At 40.9% G+C, this 21,053-nt stretch overlaps 1 protein-coding gene across 3 annotated transcripts in view; it reads left to right on the forward strand.

The window, feature by feature from the left end:
- PRIM2 (DNA primase subunit 2) overlaps nucleotides 1–20,570 on the forward strand; it is a 164,385-nt gene extending 143,815 nt beyond the window's left edge. For all 3 annotated transcript variants that reach the window (XM_073675471.1, XM_073675472.1, XM_073675473.1), the window contains exons 13-14: nucleotides 7,643–7,711; nucleotides 20,172–20,570. In XM_073675471.1, the coding sequence (XP_073531572.1) occupies nucleotides 7,643–7,711; nucleotides 20,172–20,399 (297 nt within the window). In that variant the 3' untranslated portion in view covers nucleotides 20,400–20,570. The remainder of the gene's footprint in view (nucleotides 1–7,642; nucleotides 7,712–20,171) is intronic.
- Nucleotides 20,571–21,053: the final 483 nt, after the last annotated feature.

Genomic DNA, 21,053 nt, shown 5'->3' on the forward strand with positions numbered 1-21,053 from the left:
TTTCCCGGTGGGTCATGGCACCCGCAACCCAGAACAGTAAAATCTGCACTATAATATGGCGCTCCTTCCCTTCTGAGCTTTGCACTGTGCCTGAAAAGTATTTCCCGATTACATGTAGGGTATTGGTGCACTCAGGAGAAATTTTTACAACAAACTGAGGTCCATATTTTCCCATTAGCCCTTAGAAAAATTAAAATACTGGGGCTAAAACAACATTTTAGTGGCAAAAATGTAATTATTCATTCTTCACTGCCCAATAGTATAAAATTATATGAGGCACATGTGGTGTAAATATGATCACTGTACCACTAGATGAATTAATTGGGGGAGTGTAGTTTGTAAAATGACATCACTTATGGGGGAGGTTTCGGCTGTTCTGGCACCTGAGGGGGCTCTGTCAATGTGACATGGTACCCTGAAACCATTCCAGCAAAATCTGAACTCCAATATGGCGCTTCTTCCCTTCTGAGCTTTGCACTATGCCTCGTAGTTTTTGACCACATATGGGATATCTGTGTACTCCGGAGAAATTGTACAACAATTTTTGAGGTCACTTGTGGGGAGTTTCCACTATTATAGGTACATCAGGGGCTCTTCAAACGTGACATGGGGTCTTAATGATTCCACCCAAACAATAGTATTCCCCCGCATATTGGGTATTAGCGTACTCGGGAGAAGTTGCACAATGTATTTTGGGGTCCATTTTCTCCTGTTAAAAAGTTAAATGTTCATTTTTTTTTCTTCAGCATTCCATTAATTCCTGTGAAGCACCTGAAGGGTTAATAAACTTCTTGAATGTGGTTTTGAATACTTTCAGGGGTGCGGGTTTTTTTGGTGTCACTTTTGGGTATTTTCTGTCATATAGACCCCTCAGTCACTTCAAATGTGATCTGGTTCCTAAAAAAATAAACGGTTTTGCACATTATTTTTTGGGAAAAATTAGAAATCTCTGGTTAACCTTTAACCTTTTTAACTTCCGAACAAAAAAAAATTATTTTTTATAATTCTGCTGATAATAACATTTCCCACAGATCTACTTTATAACTATTTTATGTGACATATCTCTCTGGATAATACCAGCCAATAATAGCTCCCAACCTCCACCTTGGTGGCGTCAGAGTTGAAGTGGAGGTCTGTGCCCATTACTGATCCAGTCACTGATGCATCCATTTTAGTCCATCAAAAGTCACTCTCATCTCCTCAGTCCATAAAACCATTGAAAAATCTGTCTTCAGATATATTTTGGCCCAGTCATGATGTTTCCCCTTCTGTGTCTTGTTTTGCGGTGGTTGGCCATGTCTCTGAGCACTTAACACCTTGTACTTCTAGGCACGCCAGGAAGGTTGCAGTTCTGGAATATGAAAGCACTGGAGGATGATGGATTCCTGGTCGTTTAACATTTGATTCTTCTCAAACCTTTGGCAGTTAATGTGCGTCTCTTTCTCTCTTTTACCTCAAAACATTTTGTGCGACCCTGTTGAGTATTTGTAACAAAACTTTTGATAGTTCTGTGATCACACCCCAATATCTTATCAATTTCAAGAGCGCTGCATCCCTCTGTAAGACTCTTTGACTTGAGTCGGTTAAATCTCATTTTTGGCCCACTTTGCTTGAGAAAAGCAAGCTACCTAATTCTGCACACCTTTGTAAAGGGTGTTGATATCCTTAGGCATCATCACCCTCCCTCATTACACAAATACACATCACCAGATCTGCTTCATCCAATAAGCATTCAAGTTTATACTGCTTGGAGTTGGAAAATAAGAACAAAAATAATGATATTGTCAAAATACTTATTTAATAATTGTGCACATAGTGTACACTGCAGACATACAGCTTTGGCTAGATATACACTGGCTTTAGCAGTGCTTTGATGTCTTCTGCCAGATTAGTGCAGGGCGGTAGCCATGAGCAAGGCACTAGTCTCCTTTTATGCCCCCGGTGCACTGCATGAATGTGTGGGTCTTGTCTGGGTTTGTGGACTTGTACTGTGAGGGCCTTACACCCGTGCAGGCCACGTGTAGCCGGTGGTGTGGACTGGCCTGGACAATGTGAGTCACAGTTCAATGAAGGAGACTTCCATTCCAAAAGAAACTTCACTGAATGGTAACTTGGTAAAGGTTATATACAAGTGATGGCGGGTACAAAGTCTTATGAACATTTGCTTCACAGTATAAAGCATTTTCCACTTTCAATTTCCTTTCTCCGTAGTTTACTCCAGGGCTAGTGAGGCACACTGTTTCTCTCTACTCCGCTTTAACGCTACAGTCCTGATCAACAAGTCTCCTTACTTGCTCTTAGGTTCCACGTCCAAATTCTTCCACTACTGGGACCCTTGCACTCGGGTTCCCCACTCGTCTGTCGCACTCAGTCCTGCTTAGGTCTATTACCTTCTGCTTTACAAGCTCTGGGGCTCGTGATTCTGTGTCCTATCCTAGGCACCTCTCTGGAAGGCCATTTTGTCTCGTCAGTCACTTCTTTTCAGGATCACAGTATCCTTGGTCTCCTCTTACTAAGGGTCACCCAATCATGCGGCTGTACTCACGTTACTCTCCACTCTAACCAAATAGCAGGGACTCTGTCACTTTCCCTTAAACTAACCTCACCCTCTGTGGGCTAGTCTTATACATTAATTTTTTCCTAAGATACCCTACTGTCACTATCTACACTACTTTCAGCTATCTAGATCTTACACTACCTATCTTATACACTGCCTTACATTATCACATCATATACTGTACATTATTAACATTACTTCACACTGCACCATATATACAAAAGACGCAGGGCACCATTCACATTACATCACAGCACATGACAATGACGCGATTGATGTCTTTAGGAGCAGGAACGCTGTAGCAGAGTCCACTATCCTTACACATGAATTGTGGAAACACTAGATTCAGACGTGCCTCTGACAGAATCATTCATTAAAATAAGACATGCTGAGCTGAAATGGACTCCATTTGTGCACTTTTGTTGCGGTGTCTGACTTTTCAGTATAGTTGACTACACTCTTGTGTCCATCTGAAAAGCTGGTCTTCTCTGCAGAGCAACTCAAACGCAGTTCATTCAGGCTGTTTGTCTCATTGTAATGAATGGCTCCGTCAGAGTCTGACGCCTTAATCCATTTCTTAAAGCGATTCCAACAGAAACCTACAAAGCCCCGCTGAATGCACTGTGTATCTACTCTATGAAGAGGTTTGACAAAGAAAAAAGGGGTCTGCTGTTTATTCCCCACATCTGGGCTGACTTATAATAGAATCGACCACTAGTGAACAGAGGGCTGCTGGTTGTATGCAATACTGACACACTGCAGATCTAGATAGGGCTAAATGACTCGAGAAATCCTAACAAGATTTGCATTCACACTTCCACGGACAGCATTTAGCGCTGTATTTTAATATGCAAGTGTGAATAACGCCTTCTTTGGGATAAAAGATAAGTAAAATATGTAATGTACGCGCACTCCACTTGTTATGCAGAATTTTCCTGTGAACCAGTGTATATAAATGTGTGATATTCAGGCAGAAGTTATGAAACAATGGTGAAAAACCCAGCTAATGACCATTTAGTTTCTAAGTAATACAAAGTAAAAATAGGGCCGCCTGATTGCATACACAGACTCCGCCACAAAGAAACTTGTGTAAGTTTACTGCTTTTTCACTGCCGGAAGAACGATCCTCCCTCTTCTGGCTTTATGAGACTGTATTAAGATTATTTAGAGTACGTCTTCCTTAGGAAAAGGGGTATAAACGTGCTGCGGACTTCACTAATGCTCTTACTCAGAAGTGAAACGTAAGGCTGATATATAATCTGTTTGGCTGTAACAGGAAAACCAAATAGTTAGCACTTCTGGCCTTATCTCCTGATTTAATCCATTCAGTAAACGTAATTTGTTCCTTCAGCTTTCTATAACTGTAAGGCGGCATCTAATAATGTGGACAGCGGGGATTTGAGGCTGACTCAATTGCTATGTCTGACATGGGAAAACATGGCTCTAGAAAGGAGGGGTAAGATGTCACCTTTCTTCAATTGTGTTCTCTAGCAGAGGTTATCTCTTCATAGCAGCAATTTCCTGGCTTTGATAAGCTGGCAAAGGACTTCTTTTGATTGTTGTATGGGACTTAGTGAGGGATGTTGTCTATCCACTATAAAGGTCAACCAGCATTGCATTTTGTTGATAAGAATTGGAGAGCATTCAACCCTGAAGAGATTACATAAAGTCAAAATTAAGAAGCAAATTGTATTTTTAACAGGCTGTCATCTTAACAGATGTTGAAAAGGGAACTTTCACCCTCCGGTACCTGGCAGGGCTCTGTTGGGTTAGCTGTAGCATTGTTTAATCTGATTACATGGCAGCCTTGTGTTCCACTCTGTGTTCATGAATAATTCAGGCTTAAAGGTGATGAAACCACATCTGTACTTGAGGACTGTTATTTAGCACCACATTATTTAAGGGATCATCTGTGTACATGCATCAGTTTGATGCAATGTTCTGTTTCTCTAAACATTAATGCACTGGTAAAAGATTGGACCCAGTAGCACTTTTTTTGCAATACTGCTGTTTTACAACTAAACAAAACTGACCACTAATTGTGAGGAAATGTATCCTCCAAAATGAGGTATTTAAATCAGGTTTTTTTTTATCAGAATATTTTTTGTGTCTGACTATTCACAGAAAGAAAATCTGACAATTCCTGCCTTCTGATGCTCACTTGTTAGCTTGGCTGTATAGAGTGAGACAGAACGAGCGGTTATCTTTGTAGTGGGAAGGTAATTTCTTAACTTTATTGTACGTCTGAAGACCTAGGTAGGACCAGCAATATACATAAAAAAGGCTTTGTATGCAGCTCCTCTGTCACTCTATGGTCTCTAGAGGAGCTGCTGTACTCCTCATTACCTGGAAGGTGTAATAGTCTGACATTCACTTGGTTGGTTGACTTCACTTCTATTTAGCAGCCATGTAACCCACACACCCTGGTGTATTGCCTATACTGACTATGCAGAAAGGAAGTATCTTCCTCCAGTATGTACTGCAGAGGAAAACTTTTTTTATAAATTCAAACTAAATATTTAAAATAAAATATTTGGAACCGTCCTCTTTAAAAGAATCCTTTTACATTTAATCCACAGGCTTGCACTTGCAAAAAAATAACCAAATTTAGACTTACTTATTCCATACTGCCTCCCTGTTGCTGCCCCGGTCTTTGTTGACATTCCTGCAGCGATGATGTCCTGTCTAAAGCACTTGATTGGCTGTAGCATTCATGTGCCTCTCCACTGCTACTGCTTTGTTGACATAACTACTGAACGTGAATACTGCAGCCAATCTCTGCGTTGATCCCAAGGTAGACAACACAACATCACTGAGCCCAGTGACTGGCTGCAGCAGTCTAGTGCTTTAGACATGACATCATCACTGCGGAAATGTCAACAAAGACCAGGGCAGCAACAGGGAGGTAGTATGGAATAAGTAATCTTGTCAACAAAGACCGGGGCAGCAACAGGGAGGTAGTATGGAATAAGTAATCATGTCAACAAAGCAGCAGCAGTGGAGAGGCAGTGCTGGAGCGGAGGCGGGGAAAGTAAGGCTCATTTTGTTATTATTAGGTATAATAATCATTGGACTAGTAAATGTGGATAACGCTTTTTAAAGTGTAACTTTTTAGTATTCCGGGTTTTGAGATCTTCATGAATCACTAAAACAAAGGAGTGCTAAACCAATAGTTTCTCACCTTCAGAACTGAAGAAGGACTTTACAGAAAGTCTGTCCAAGGAGAGGAGAGAGGCACTCTTCTGAGCACTTTTGTTTCTTCATTTTAGAGATCAGTGGCGGTCTTGGGTATATTTATAACATGTCGGGAGTTTTATTGAAATGACAGTTACTTAGGAATCGGCTCTTATACGAGGTGTATTGATTAGTGATCAGCGAGCGTGCTCGTTTAACCCTGTTTGTCAGGCAGTTCCTACATGTGTCACAGCTATGTAACAGCCGCGACACATGCAACCGCGGCTGCTGAAACTGTAAATTCTGAGCACGCCGAAACTACTCGGCATGTACCCAAGCGTGCTCATTTAAAGGGTTAAACGAGCACGCTCGCTCATCACTAGTATTGTTATATAGTTGACCTAGCTTAGAAAAAAACAGTACATTTTTAAAGCAATACTATTTTATTCAATTTAATCATCTTTCAACTTTATACATAAAAAGAATTGTTCCCTTTCAATTAAGTTTTTACCTTGGCTGTGGTTTGTTGTAAAACAATAAATCATGCTGTACTTGCTGTGTCCACCAGCGAGACTCTGCCACTGCTCTGAGTGCCTAGAATTGGCTGTGGCGTTGCGGTCAGCTTGACAGCACAGCAGCCAATCATTGTGCTCAGCAACTCTGCCGTTGTAGACTGAACGCCCCCTTCAGAGCTGCTAAGCTCACGGATTGGCTTTTGCCCTGTCAAGTTGACATCAGAACCACAGCCAATGCCATGCATGTGGAGCAGTGGCAGAGAATCTCTGGTGGACCTGGGGAAGGTGAAAATTGCTTTTGTTATTTTAAAACAAACTGCAGCTGGGTTAGAAACATCATTGAAAGGAAGCAACCCTTTCAAGTGATGCAGCTCAGTGGCTCAGTGGTTAGCGTGGCGCTGGGATCCTGGGTTCAAATCCCACCAAGGATTGTATGTTTCCTCCCACACTCCAAAGACCTACTGATAGGGAGTTTAGATTGTGAGCCCCAATGGGGATAATGTCTGCAAAGCGCTGTGAAATTAATGGTGCTATATAAGTTAGTTTAAACTATAAATAAATAATGCATCGATCAAAAAGTAATTCTAATCCTTAAGAAAAATATTTATTACCCTCTTCTGCAAACCACAACTCCACTGCATCAATTACCATCTCATTTGTCATACATTTTTTGTCCTTTCAGTGTTTTTTTTTTTTTTTTTTAAATTCCTAAAAGAGATAATAATCAGGTGGGTCCAAGTCAGGAGAATATGGCAGATAATCGAGACTTTCAGAGCCAATGTCTTTGAGGTTTTGCAGGGCAATATGAGGCTTGTGGGCGGGCACATTATCCTGCAGAGACGAGACTCCTTTGGAAAGTTCCAACTTTCACCTGATATGGTTAACTTTTCTTAATCACCATTTCAAAATGACATAACCTTTTCTGCTCAAACTTAGCACGTGCGCTTGTTAAAGTTAGTATTTGTTTCCATAGAAACAGGATTTATTTTTGTCTGCTAGAAATATTCAAGGTCAACTATTTCAGTACTCCTCCTATATGATGACAACCCGCCTAGTGTACCGTACACCATTGCTCCTCTGCTTTTACTAAATGTGACATGACCAGGTCATTCTAAACAATTCACTTATTCCATTTTGTATAATGTGGCTTTGTTAATATCTGCACTTTTTATTTCTGAAATATCATCAGTGTTGTACCTTCACTTGGTGGCCAACAATGGTGCTAGATGAACCCCACTAAAGGAGGCCATACTGGACAATCTCGTGCAGCATGCTGCAGTTTTGGTGGCGTCAGCAACAGGGGCTCCAACACATATATTAACACAGCCTATCAGAGTGATTTACTTTTTTCTTATTTCCTGATTTTATTAACTCTTACATTCTCATTTTGTTCTAGATATTGGACCTAGTAAAGGGTATGCATTTCCAGCTTGCATGCCAGAAGTATTTTGAGTTGACGCACAATGTAAGCTCTTTTTATATGAATGTTTCCAGTCATGTTGGGTTAGAAATCAAAATTTTTTTTGTCCCCATTACAATATTTTCTTACAGGGATGGTTCCCCTATGAAAGCAAAGTGTTTTAACATGGTTTCCAAGTAGCCCTTTAACCCTTTCATAACATAAGAAGTATTCCGTATTTTTCGGACTATGAGATGCACTGCATCATAAGATGCACCTAGGTTTTAGAGGAGGAAAATAGAAAAAAAATTGAAGCAAAAACTGTGGTCATGATGCACTGTTATGGGGAAGGTATGCATGGCACCCTGATATGTATGGCACCCCTCATCCTGGTATGCATGGCACTTCCATCCCCATCACGCTGCACACAAAAAAATAAAAGATTCTACTCACCTCCCCTCTGCTCCAGCGCTGCTTCCTGTTCTGCTGCCAGCAGTCGATCTCACCTTGTGAGCCACGCATGACGTCACTGCCATGCGCCCTCACACGGTAAGCTGATCTGCCGGAATAGTCACTGCTTCCCACTCCGGGACTATGGACGTGGGGAGTAGTGACTTCATAATAGTGGGCGTACACTGTAGCCACTGCTGTCGGCTCCTACAGCGGCTGGGCTATTGCGTGTGCCTGCTATTAAAGAATATGAATATTCGCTACTCTCCATGCCCATGGGAGTGGGGAGTAGTGAATATTCATGCTCTTTAATAGTGAGCGCATGTGATAGCCGAGCCACTGCAGGAGCCGGCGGCTGCATCTGATACTGTGCGCCGGCTATTAAGGAGAATGAATATTCAGTGCTCCACACGCCCATGGGCGTGGGGAGAAGTGAATATTCATTTTCTTTAGCAACAGGCACCATGTAGGCTGCAGGAGGCGGCTCCTAAATCCTGTGTCCTTCTCCTCCGCCCCTGCCGCTCCCCCCCACACCACCCACCTCCCACAGCAACAGTATAATATAGTACATTCGGACTAGAAGACGCACCTCCCACTTTCCTCCAAAATTTTGGAGGGAAAAAAGTGCATCTTATAGTCTGAAAAATACGGTATATACGTCATGTCACCTCCCCTCCCTTTAATGTGGGCTCCGGCGCTGAACCCGCATAGATTCAGGCACATGACAGCTGATCTAATCAGCGGTCATGTGCCCCTAACAGCCGCGGATGGAATCTCAATCCATACGTGGCTGTTAACATGTTAAATGCCGCTGTCAATCTCAGACAGCGGCACTTAACATGGCCACGCTGGAGACGCGTCATAAGACCCGCCCATCGTAGCGGGATGCCGATAGGTTGGCATGACAACCCGGGGTCTGCAGAAGACCCCTGTGGTTGTCATAGCCAATCTGCTAAGAGCGCCACCCAGCGGTCAGCGTTCATTGCAGATTAGTATTTCTGCAACACCTAGCAGGAAACTATTGAAGCAGGTAAAAAGTGTAAATAAATAAATAAATAAATAAATAAAATGTTTTTCAAAATATTGAAAAAATGTAAAATATATAAAAGTTCAAATCGACTCCGTTTCTCCCCATTCAAAATTAAATAATAAAACAAAATCAAAAATACACATTTCAGAAACAGTTGATCTATCAAAATATAAAAATAATGAATCCGATCGGTAAACGAGAAAAAAACTAAAACCGCCAGAATTATGTTTTTTTGGTTGCCGCAACATTGCAATAACAGACAATCAAAACATTGTATCTACCCGCAAATGGTATCAATAAAAATGTCCGCTCGGCACACAAAATAATAAGCCCTCACCCGGCCCCAGATCCTGAAAAACGGAGATGCTACAGGTCTCGGAAAATGGCGCTTTTTTTTTTTGTACAAATTTTGGATTTTTTTTCCCACCACTTACATAAAAAAGAACCTATACATGTTTGGTACCTACGATGACCTGGAGAATTATAATGGCAGGTTAGATTTAGCATTTAGTGAACATGGCAAAAAAAAAAACCACATTGTGGAATTGCACCTTTTTTGCAATTTCATCGCATTTGGAATTTTTTCCCTGTTTTCAAGTACATTATATGGTAAAATCAATGTGTCGTCGTTGAAAAGTACAACTCTTCTCGCAAAAAAATAGTGCTCACATGGCCATATTGACGGACAAATAAAAAAGTTATGGCTCTGGAAAGAAGGGGAGCAAAAAACTAAGGCGCAAAAACGGAAAATTCCTGGAGTTGAAGGGGTTAAGGACAGTTGGCTCCCTTTAATAATTTTTGCCATCCATATAAATTGTCCAAATAGACATCTCAGCTAGACTTGTGCAACCGATTGCTTAGTAGGTTAGCAAGCATCTTGTCATGGCTGGCATTTGTCTGCCATGGAATCCTAATTTGCAAGTAAGCATGCTGTACCTGCAGGAACAACTTTGAGAAATAGATTGAGATTTTCTAGCAAAGGCATTATCCACCTGTCAGTATTTCCTACCATACTGTTTGTTTCATACTGTTTGTTTCTTATCTGTCATTTCATTACATAAATAGATGTATATGTGTACATATAAATATATTTATGTATGGTTATACGTGTATGTGTGTGTGTGTATATCTATCTATCTATCTATCTATATATATATATATATATATATATATATATATATATATATATATATATATATATATATATATATATATATATATATATATATATATATATATATATATATACATACATACATACATACATACATACATACATACAGTACAGACCAAAAGTTTGGACACACCTTCTCATTTAAAGATTTTTCTGTATTTTCATGACTATGAAAATTATACATTCACACTGAAGGAATCAAAACTATGAATTAACACATGTGGAATCATATACTTAACAAAAAAGTGTGAAACAACTGAAAATATGTCTAATATTCTAGGTTCTTCAAAGTAGTCACCTTTTGCTTTGATGACTGCTTTGCACACTCTTGGCATTCTCTTGATGAGCTTCAAGAGGTAGTCACTGGATATGGTTTTCACTTCACAGGTGGGCCCTGTCAGGTTTAATAAGTGGGATTTCTTGCCTTATAAATGGGGTTGGGACCATCAGTTGTGTTGTGCAGAAGTCTGGTGGATACACAGCTGATAGTCCTACTGAATAGACTGTTAGAATTTGTATTATGGCAAGAAAAAAGCAGCTAAGTAAAGAAAAATGAGTGGCCATCATTACTTTAAGAAATGAAGGTTAGTAAGTGTGAAAAATTGGGCAAACTTTGAAAGTGTCCCCAAGTGCAGTTGCAAAAACCATCAAGCGCTACAAAGAAATTGTCTCACATGAGGACCGCCCCAGGAAAGGAAGACCAAGAGTCACCTCTGTTTCTGAGGGTAAGTTTATCCGAGTCACCAGCCTCAGAAATCGCAGGTTAACAGCAGCTCAGATTAGAGACCAGGTCAATGCCACACAGAGTTCTAACAGCTGAAACATCTCTTCAACAACTGTTAAGAGGAGACTTTGTGCAGCTGGCCTTCATGGTAAAATAGCTGCTAGGAAACCACTGCTAAGGACAGGCAACAAGCAGAAGAGACTTGTTTGGGCTGAAGAACACAAGGAATGGACATTAGACCAGTGGAAATCTGTGCTTTGGTCTGATGAGTCCAAATTTGAGATCTTTGGTTCCAACCACCGTGTCTTTGTGAGACGCAGAAAAGGTAAACGGATGGATTCTACATGCCTGTAGCATCTCTGGGAACTCCTTCAAGATTGTTGGAAGACCATTTCCGGTGACTACCACTTGAAGCTCATCAAGAGAATGCCAAGAGTGTCCAAAGCAGTCATCAAAGCGAAAGATGGCTACTTTGAAGAACCTAAAATATAAGACATATTTTCAGTTGTTTCACACTTTTTTGTTAAGTATATAATTCCACATGTGTTAATTCATAGTTTTGATGCCTTCAGTGTGAATGTACAATTTTCAGAGTCATGAAAATACAGACAAATCTTTAAATGAGACGGTGTGTCCAAACTTTTGGTCTGTACTGTACATACATACATACATACAGTGCCTACAAGTAGTATTCAACCCCCTGCAGATTTAGCTGGTTTGATAAGATGCAAATAAGTTAGAGCCTTCAAACTGCAAACGAGAGTAGGTTTTATGAACAGAAGCATAAATCTTACAAACCAAAAAGTTATGTTGCTCAGTTGAATTTTATTAAATTTTAAACATAAAAGTGTGGGTCAATTATTATACAACCCCTATGTTTAATATTTTGTGGAATAACCCTTGTTTGCAATTACAGCTAATAATCGTCTTTTATAAGACCTGATCAGGCCGGCACAGGTCTGTGGAGTTATCTTGGCCCACTCCTCCATGCAGATCTTCTCCAAGTTATCTAGGTTCCTTGGGTGTCTCATGTGGACTTTATTCTTGAGCTCCTTCCACAAGTTTTCAATTGGGTTAAGGTCAGGAGACTGACTAGGCCACTCCAACACCTTGACTTTTTCCCTCTTGAACCAGGCCTTGGTTTTCTTGGCTGTGTGCTTTGGATCGTTGTCTTGTTGGAAGATGAAATTACGACCCATCTTAAGATCCTTGATGGAGGAGCGGAGGTTCTTGGCCAAAATCTCCAGGTAGGCCGTGCTATCCATCTTCCCATGGATGCGGACCAGATGGCCAGGCCCCTTGGCAGAGAAACAGCCCCACAGCATGATGCTGCCACCACCATGCTTGACTGGAGGGATGGTATTCTTGGGGTCGTATGCAGTGCCATCCAGTCTCCAAACGTCACGTGTGTGGTTGGCACCAAAGATCTCGATCTTGGTCTCATCAGACCATAGAACCTTGAACCAGTCTGTCTCAGAGTCCTCCAAGTGATCATGAGCAAACTGTAGACGAGCCTTGACATGACGCTTTGAAAGTAAAGGTACCTTACGGGCTCGTCTGGAACGGAGACCATTGCGGTGGAGTACGTTACTTATGGTATTGACTGAAACCAATGTCCCCACTGCCTTGAGATCTTCCCGGAGCTCCTTCTTTGTTGTCCTTTGGTTAGCCTTGACTCTTCGGACAAGCCTGGCCTCGGCACGGGAGGACACTTTCAAAGGCTGTCCTGGCCGTGGAAGGCTAACAGTAGTTCCATAAGCCTTCCACTTACGGATGATGCTCCCAACAGTGGAGACAGGTAGGCCCAACTCCTTGGAAAGGGTTTTGTACCCCTTGCCAGCCTTGTGACCCTCCACGATCTTGTCTCTGATGGCCTTGGAATGCTCCTTTGTCTTTCCCATGTTGACCATGTCTGAGTGCTGTTCACAAGTTTGGGGAGGGTCTTAAATAGTCAGAAAAGGCTGGCAAAAGAGATCTTTAATCCACACATGTGAAGCTCATTATTCTTGGTGCCTGAACTACTTTTTAATACTTTAGGGGGACCAAACAGAATTCTTGTGGTTTGAGGGGTTGAATAATAAATGACACTCTGAATTAACTTTTTACGTTTTAAAAAAAAACAAAATTTGCTGCAGTGCATTTCCCACTTCCAGGCTGATCTACAGTACAAATGTCACAATGCCAAGTTAATTCCGCATGTGTCAACCAGCTAAAACTGCAGGGGGTTGAATACTACTTGTAGGCACTGTGTATATGTATGTATGTATATGTATATGTATGTATATATATATATATATATATATATATATATATATATATATATATATATATATATATATATATATATATATATATATGTGTGTATGTGTGTATATATATATATATAAAAAAAATCTCATTTAAAGATTTTTCTGTATTTTCATGACTATGAAAATTGTACATTCACACTGAAGGCATCAAAACTATGAATTAACACATGTGGAATTATATACTTAACAAAAAAGTGTGAAACAACTGAAAATATGTCTTATATTCTAGGTTCTTCAAAGTAGCCACCTTTTGCTTTGATGACTGCTTTGCACACTCTTGGCATTCTCTTGATGAGCTTCAAGAGGTAGTCACCGGAAATGGTCTTCCACCAATCTTGAAGGAGTTTCCAGAGATGCTTAGCACTTGTTGGCCCTTTTGCCTTCACTCTGCGGTCTAGCTCAACCCAAACCATCTCGATTGGGTTCAGGTCTGGTGACTGTGGAGGCCAGGTCATCTGGCTTAGCACCCCATCACTTTCCTTCTTGGTCAAATAGCCCTTACACAGCCTGAAGGTGTGTTTGGGGTCATTGTCCTGTTGAAAAATAAATGATGGTCCAACTAAATGCAAACCGGATGGAATAGCATGCCGCTGCAAGATGCTGTGGTAGCCATGCTGGTTCAGTATGTCTTCAATTTTGAATAAATCCCCCACAGTGTCACCAGCAAAGCACCCCCACACCATCACACCTCCTCCTCCATGCTTAACGGTGGGAACCAGGCATGTAGAGTCCATCCGTTCACCTTTTCTGCGTCGCACAAAGACACGGTGGTTGGAACCAAAGATCTCAAATTTGGACTCATCAGACCAAAGCACAGATTTCCACTGGTCTAATGTCCATTCCTTGTGTTCTTTAGCCCAAACCAGTCTCTTCTGCTTGTTGTCTGTCCTTAGCAGTGGTTTCTTAGCAGCTATTTTACCATGAAAGCCTGCTGCACAAAGTCTCCTCTTAACAGTTGTTGAAGAGATGTGTCTGCTGCTAGAACTCTGTGTGGCATTGACCTGGTCTCTAATCTGAGCTGCTGTTAACCTGCGATTTCTGAGGCTGGTGACTCGGATAAACTTATCCTCAGAAGCAGAGGTGACTCTTGGTCTTCCTTTCCTGGGGCGGTCCTCATGTGAGCCAGTTTCTTTGTAGCGCTTGATGGTTTTTGCAACTGCACTTGGGGACACTTTCAACGTTTTCCCAATTTTTCGGACTGACTGACCTTCATTTCTTAAAGTAATGATGGTCACTCCTTTTTCTTTACTTGGCTGCTTTTTTCTTGGGATAATACAAATTCTAACAGTCTATTCAGTAGGACTATCAGCTGTGTATCCACCAGACTTCTGCACAACACAACTGATGGTACCAACCCCATTTATAAGGCAAGAAATCCCACTTATTAAACCTGACAGGGCATACCTATGAAGTGAAAACCATTTCCGGTGATTACCTCTTGAAGCTCATCAAGAGAATGCCAAGAGTGTGCAAAGCAGTCATCAAAGCAAAAGGTGGCTACTTTGAAGAACCTAGAATATAAGACATATTTTCAGTTGTTTCACACTTTTTTAAGTATATAATTCCACATGTGTTAATTCCTAGTTTTGATGCCTTCAGTGTGAATGTACAGTTTTCATAGTCATGAGAATACAGAAAAGTCTTTAAATGAGAAGGTGTGTTCTAACTTTTGGTCTGTGCTGTGTTAGAGTGTGTGTGTGTGTATATATATATATATATATATATATATATATATATATATATATATATATATATATATATATATATATATATATATATATATATATATATATATATTATAATATTATGGTATGTAGTAGTAGATAAAAATAATGCCCTCTAGAAACGCAGGTATGTCACCCTGTTAATTGACACCGGTAACCACAAAGCATTGTAGATTGTAACATTTCAGCTGCCTGCTCTAAACCACTTAATTAGGCCCAAAAGAAAATTCCTAAGTGTTCCAGTAGTGCATTAATTGCTCGAAAACCACATTAGCTCTAGCTTGAAATGTGAAACTTGTGTTTGTGTGAAGGTCAATGTGCAGAGAAGAGAGATAGCATCACTGACAAGTTGTAAGGAGGCCGATATGACTGATAAATGCTGGCGGATCTTATTGATCCGCCATGATGGCATAAATATCGTAGAGAATTCAGAACACATCGTAATAAAAGCTGTTACCATTAGATTGATTGTGTATTTCCCTTATGTGTGATTTATATTTTTAATATGTGTGACCTATTACATGTTTCAACATTGTGCTCAATTAGAGCTAAAGCAACAAAGCATTTATGTGGTTATGTAATTGAATTTTAAGATGTGCTAAATACTGGTTTGTATAAAACTTATTGTCTATGGCACTGTTTCTATGACTGTTTGAGTCTGCAATCCGAATTATGATATATGTCTGAAGAATTTACGGAGATATAGCAAGTGGTCTAGAGTTGAGTAAAAAAAAATGTACATGACCCCTGGTAGTCAGGACCAGAGCCCCTTAAGACTCCTCCTACCTGCTAGCTTCCCCGATACATTTTATTACTAGTTGGCTCAGCTTGACATCATTCATACATTGTGCCAAAATGTTATGCCAGGCATAATAAACAGAAGACGCACCATGGATGCTGACCGGTAGGATGATGCTCACAGAGCTCTGGTCCTGGCACCGCTACAGTACCAGTGTGGTGTTTGGACCAGAGTTCTGCAAAATTCTAATATGGCCCCAATCTGTACTGTGCAGCATTTTGTTTTCAGATATCTCTGTATTAAATAGCGTGATTTAACAAATTTAATGGGAAGCTGTCAGCAGCTTTTTGCTATGTAATCTGAGGACCACACGAGGTTAGGGGTTAAAACCAGGGCTGTGGAGTCGGTAAGCCAAACCTGCGACTCCGACTCCTCAATTTCCCTTACACGGACTCCGACTCCACGACTCCGACTTCCACATATATTGCTTATATTTAAGTGAAAAATTTATTGTAGTACAATGTGAACATCAGACATTTAATCATTTTTATGATACAATAATCAAGATATTTAGATAGAATATAATGATGGATAGATGGATGGATGGAGGGATAGTGTGTGATAGACAGATGACCGCTACAGACAGCAAATAGTACATTGCACATATCTCACATTTAGTTCACACACATTGTACAGAGAGCACATAATAATCACCTACAATATTAGCATTAGTTACCTTCCCATGACAGAGATGAGCAATAGTACTTTCACTCTCTCCAGCTCGGGGCCCAGGAATCGGATCCTGTGCAGGGCAGGCACCCCTCCCCCTCCTCTCTCTGAAGACTGCAGAAGACAGGACAGAGGAGGGGAGATTGCCCCCTGCAGTCTGGAGCCAGTGCAGGATGGGAGCACACTGCAACATACAAGTGAGTTTTGATAGGTCCATTTTATACCGACTCCGACTCCACCAAAATGAGCACCGACTCCGACTTCACAGCCCTGGTTAAAACACAGAATTCAACGATGTGTCACATGTCAGGCTGTGTGGTGTTTACTTACAGTGAAGGTTTTATCACTAGGACATTATTAGGGTTGAGCGAGTATGTTCTGTCCGAGTACGCTCGGGCCGAGCTCCGAGTATTTATAGCTGCTCGGTGATGAGCTCCCGTGTGCATGATTTGCAACTGTTTGACAGCTTTATTACATGGGAGGAATGTGTAAGAAATACTCGGTGAAAGGGTTAATAGAACATACTCGCTCAACACTAGACATTATCATTGCTGTGACTAGCTGGCACTCGCTTGCAAGTACAACGCTGCCCATTCCTGTGATAAGCTGCTCACTGTCTATAGACTATATCCACAGAGAGCCTGGTGTGGGCGAGGTTAGCTTTCTCTGCTTTGCTGCATCCTACATCTAAAAACTCTGTCAGAATTGCTGCACCCAGTAAACTAAGTGATACATCGTTGGATTCAGCCTCTTAGACTACATCAGGCTGCTCTCAGATGAGGTAGCAAAAACCTGCTGACAGATTCCCTTTAAAGGTGTTGTTCAGGACTGAATAGTTGAAGGATGACCTGTCATCCGCACAATCAGCCAAGTTATGCTGTGGCTGGAACTAAGCGATGTACGGGCTGGAATACAGCATCTTGGTAGCCACTGCTGAGTACTGGACTTTATATTCCATTCACCTGTGCACTTTCTCCCTTTTGAATTGGAGATAAATTACAGTACTCTGCATTGACCACTAGGCTGTGTTGTGTGCCACACATCGCTTAGTTCGTACGTTGCCAGTGCTTATTTCTGCTAATCGTGGGGGTGCTGGGTGTCAGGCCAATACTGATCTCATATTGACATATATCCTATAGTTTTAATGTAGACAAGGCTGACCTTCAACCATACAGATGCAGCATCCAGAAAACGAAGGAACCCCACCCAAGGAACTCCACAAACATAAGAGAAATGGACAGCGTTCAGAACTGGTGATAACGTATCAAGCAGAATTTATTTTGGCAAAAGCATAACAGCTGCTTTTCAGCCCATTACAGGTCTTTATCAAGCATACATGGAATGGGATGAAACTTAGCCGTTGTGTTTGGTGAAATAAATTCTGCTTGAAACGTCATTGACTCTGTCTATTTCTCTTATGTTTATACAGTGGTGGCCAAAAGTATTGGCACCCCTGCAATTCTGTCAGATAATACTCAGGTTGTTCCTGAAAATGATTGCAATCACAAATTCTTTGGTATTATTATCTTCATTTAATTTGCTTGCAAGGAAAAAACACAAAAAGAATTGTCCTAAAGCTAAATTGGATATAATTCCACACCAAACCTAAAAAAGGGGGTGGACAAAAGTATTGGCACTGTTTGAAAAATCATGTGATGCTTCTCTAATTCGTATAATTAACAGCACCTGTAACTTACCTGTGGCACCTAACAGGTGTTGGCAATAACTAAATCACACTTGCAGCCAGTTAACATGGATTAAAGTTGACTCAACCTCTGTCCTGTGTCCTTGTGTGTACCACATTGAGCATGGAGAAAAGAAAGAAGACCAAAGAACTGTCTGAGGACTTGAGAAACCAAATTGTGAGGAAGCATGAGCAATCTCAAGGCTACAAGTCCATCTCCAAAGACCTGAATGTTCCTGTGTCTTCCGTGCGCAGTGTCACTAAGAAGTTTAAACCCCATGGCACTGTGGCTAATCTCCCTAGATGTGGACGGAAAAGAAAAATTGACGAGAGATTTCAACGCAAGATTGTGTGGATGGTGGATAAAGAACCTTAACTAACATCCAAACAAGTTCAAGCTGCCCTGCAGTCCGAGGGTACAACAGTGTCAACCCGTACTATCCGTCGGCGTCTGAATGAAAAGGGACTGTATGGTAGGATACCCAGGAAGACCCCACTTCTTACCCCGAGACATAAAAAAGCCAGGCTGGCTTTTGCCAAAACTTACCTGAGAAAGCCTAAAACGTTTTGGAAGAATGTTCTCTGGTCAGATGAGACAAAAGTAGAGCTTTTTAGGAAAAAAAAAAAAGGCATTTAAAGAAAAGAACACGGTCCCTACAGTCAAACATGGCTGAGGTTCCCTGATGTTTTGGGGTTGCTTTGCTGCCTCTGGCACTGGACTGCTTGACCGTGTGCATGACATTATGAAGTCTGAAGACTACCAACAAATTTTGCTGCATAATGTAGGGCCCAGTGTGAGAAAGCTGGATCTCCCTCAGAGGTCATGGGTCTTCCAGCAGGACAATGATCCAAAACACACTTGCAAAAGCACTATAAAATGGTTTGAGAGAAAGCACTGGAGACTTCTAAGGTGGCCAGCAATGAGTCCAGACTTGAATCCCATAGAACACCTGTGGAGAGATCTCAAAATGGCAGTTTGGAGAAGGCACCCTTCAAATATCAGGGACCTGGAGCAGTTTGCCAAAGAAGAATGGTCTACAATTCCAGCAGAGCATTGTAAGAAACTCATTGATGGTTACCGGAAGCGGTTGTTCGCAGTTATTTTGGCTAAAGGTTGTGCAACCAAGTATTAGGCTGAGGGTGCCAATACTTTTGTCTGGCCCATTTTTGGAGTTTTGTGTGAAATGATCAATGATTTGATTTTTGCTTCATTCTCTTTTGTGTTTTTTCCTTGCAAACAAATTAAATGAAGATAATAATACCAAAGAATTTGTGATTGCAATCATTTTCAGGAAGAAACTGAGTATTATCTGACAGAATTGCAGGGGTGCCAATACTTTTGGCCACCACTGTATATCCTGCAGATTGTCCAGGATAGACAAATTGATGTCCTATCACTTTAAGGGTGGAAAGGCAAAAGTTAGTGGATCCAAAATGATGGAAAAGATATATGAACGAAGGAAAATATACAGGAAAGTACTAGGTGCTAGGGTATCTCTTACCTTGGAGGACTCATTACACAGCCAGTCCAGAAATGCCGGTGTTCACCGCGCAGTGCTTCATGTCCCTAGCAGTGGCAATGCTGGTGCATTGTTACCACATCCCCCACGTATTACAGATGACCGATGTCTCTCAGTAGTGGAGCACATTGCAATCATCTTAAGAGATCTTTCCAACAGAACGTGTGTGTTGCTGGATTTTATACAATCTAGACTAATTGACGTTAAGTTGCATGCATCATCAATGTTTGAAGCTTTCTCAAGCCAGCAAGCTGTGCTGCTTACTGTCCCAGCATTCAATAAAACTATCACTATATGCTATCATTATTTACTAGCATAAAGTAACTGCAAAAGACATCGGTGTGAACCCATCCAAGTATAAATGTATGGAGTACTGCCTTTTCCTTTGCTCAGTTCATTGTTTTCGTGTTATTTTTTTTCTGTCATTTTGATTCTCTGCACAGGTTGATGACTGTGGGTTTTCATTGAATCATCCAAATCAATATTTTGCTGAAAGTCAAAAACTGCTTACTGGTGGACGTGATGTCAAGAAAGAGCAAACTCCCATGGAAAGTTCTCAAGCAACACCTGCGAGCCAGATCACTTCTAGTTCCTCCTCAAGTATAAATGAAACGACCATAAAGTCAGAGGATATGGAAGAAATGGAGCAGATATTCAGTGAACTCCAGTGAATGCTAAAATCACAGCATCTCTCCGTCTTACAATTATTTTTTTTGTTGTGCGTGTATATCTTTGTGTTGAACACATTACAGACCTGTTTTGTGGGTTGTTTTGTTTTTTCTTTTTTACAAATTGTTTGTTTTCATGTTTTGAAAAATAAAGATTTCTCCAGTCTTCAGAAACTGTTTGTTACATTGAACTGCATTACTGAATGTCTAGAAATTTCCAGAATAGTGGCAAACATTCTTGAGGTTTCCATTAGGAACACTAGTGTGCCATATTTAATCATTGCAGAAATAAAGATCACACATGACAGAGTAAGATATTCCACAATTTAAATGAGGAGTGACAGCCCTCTTCGCATACAATCTATAAGGGAATGGGGGTTACACAAAAGGGCTATTTTATGATGCAGCTATCTTTGACAAATAAGGTTATTAAAGTAGAGCTGCATGAACTGTATCTGTATATATCCATGCTAGTAAGTGCATGGAGGGTGTGGGTACAGATGATCGAACCACATTCTGAATAAAATTTAAGAAGGGAGAACAAGGAACACATAATTAGTGAGGTTATGGGCCTGTCTGAAGGAATGTTTTAAGGGCACTCTTTAAGCTGGATACTGATGATGTAGCTGTTTTGAAATTTCCATCAGCCGCCTCCTT

This window comes from Phyllobates terribilis, unplaced genomic scaffold, assembly GCF_046119375.1.
Source record: "Phyllobates terribilis strain yellow unplaced genomic scaffold, ASM4611937v1 Scaffold_3__8_contigs__length_932513732, whole genome shotgun sequence".
NCBI classification, from domain to species: domain Eukaryota; kingdom Metazoa; phylum Chordata; class Amphibia; order Anura; family Dendrobatidae; genus Phyllobates; species Phyllobates terribilis.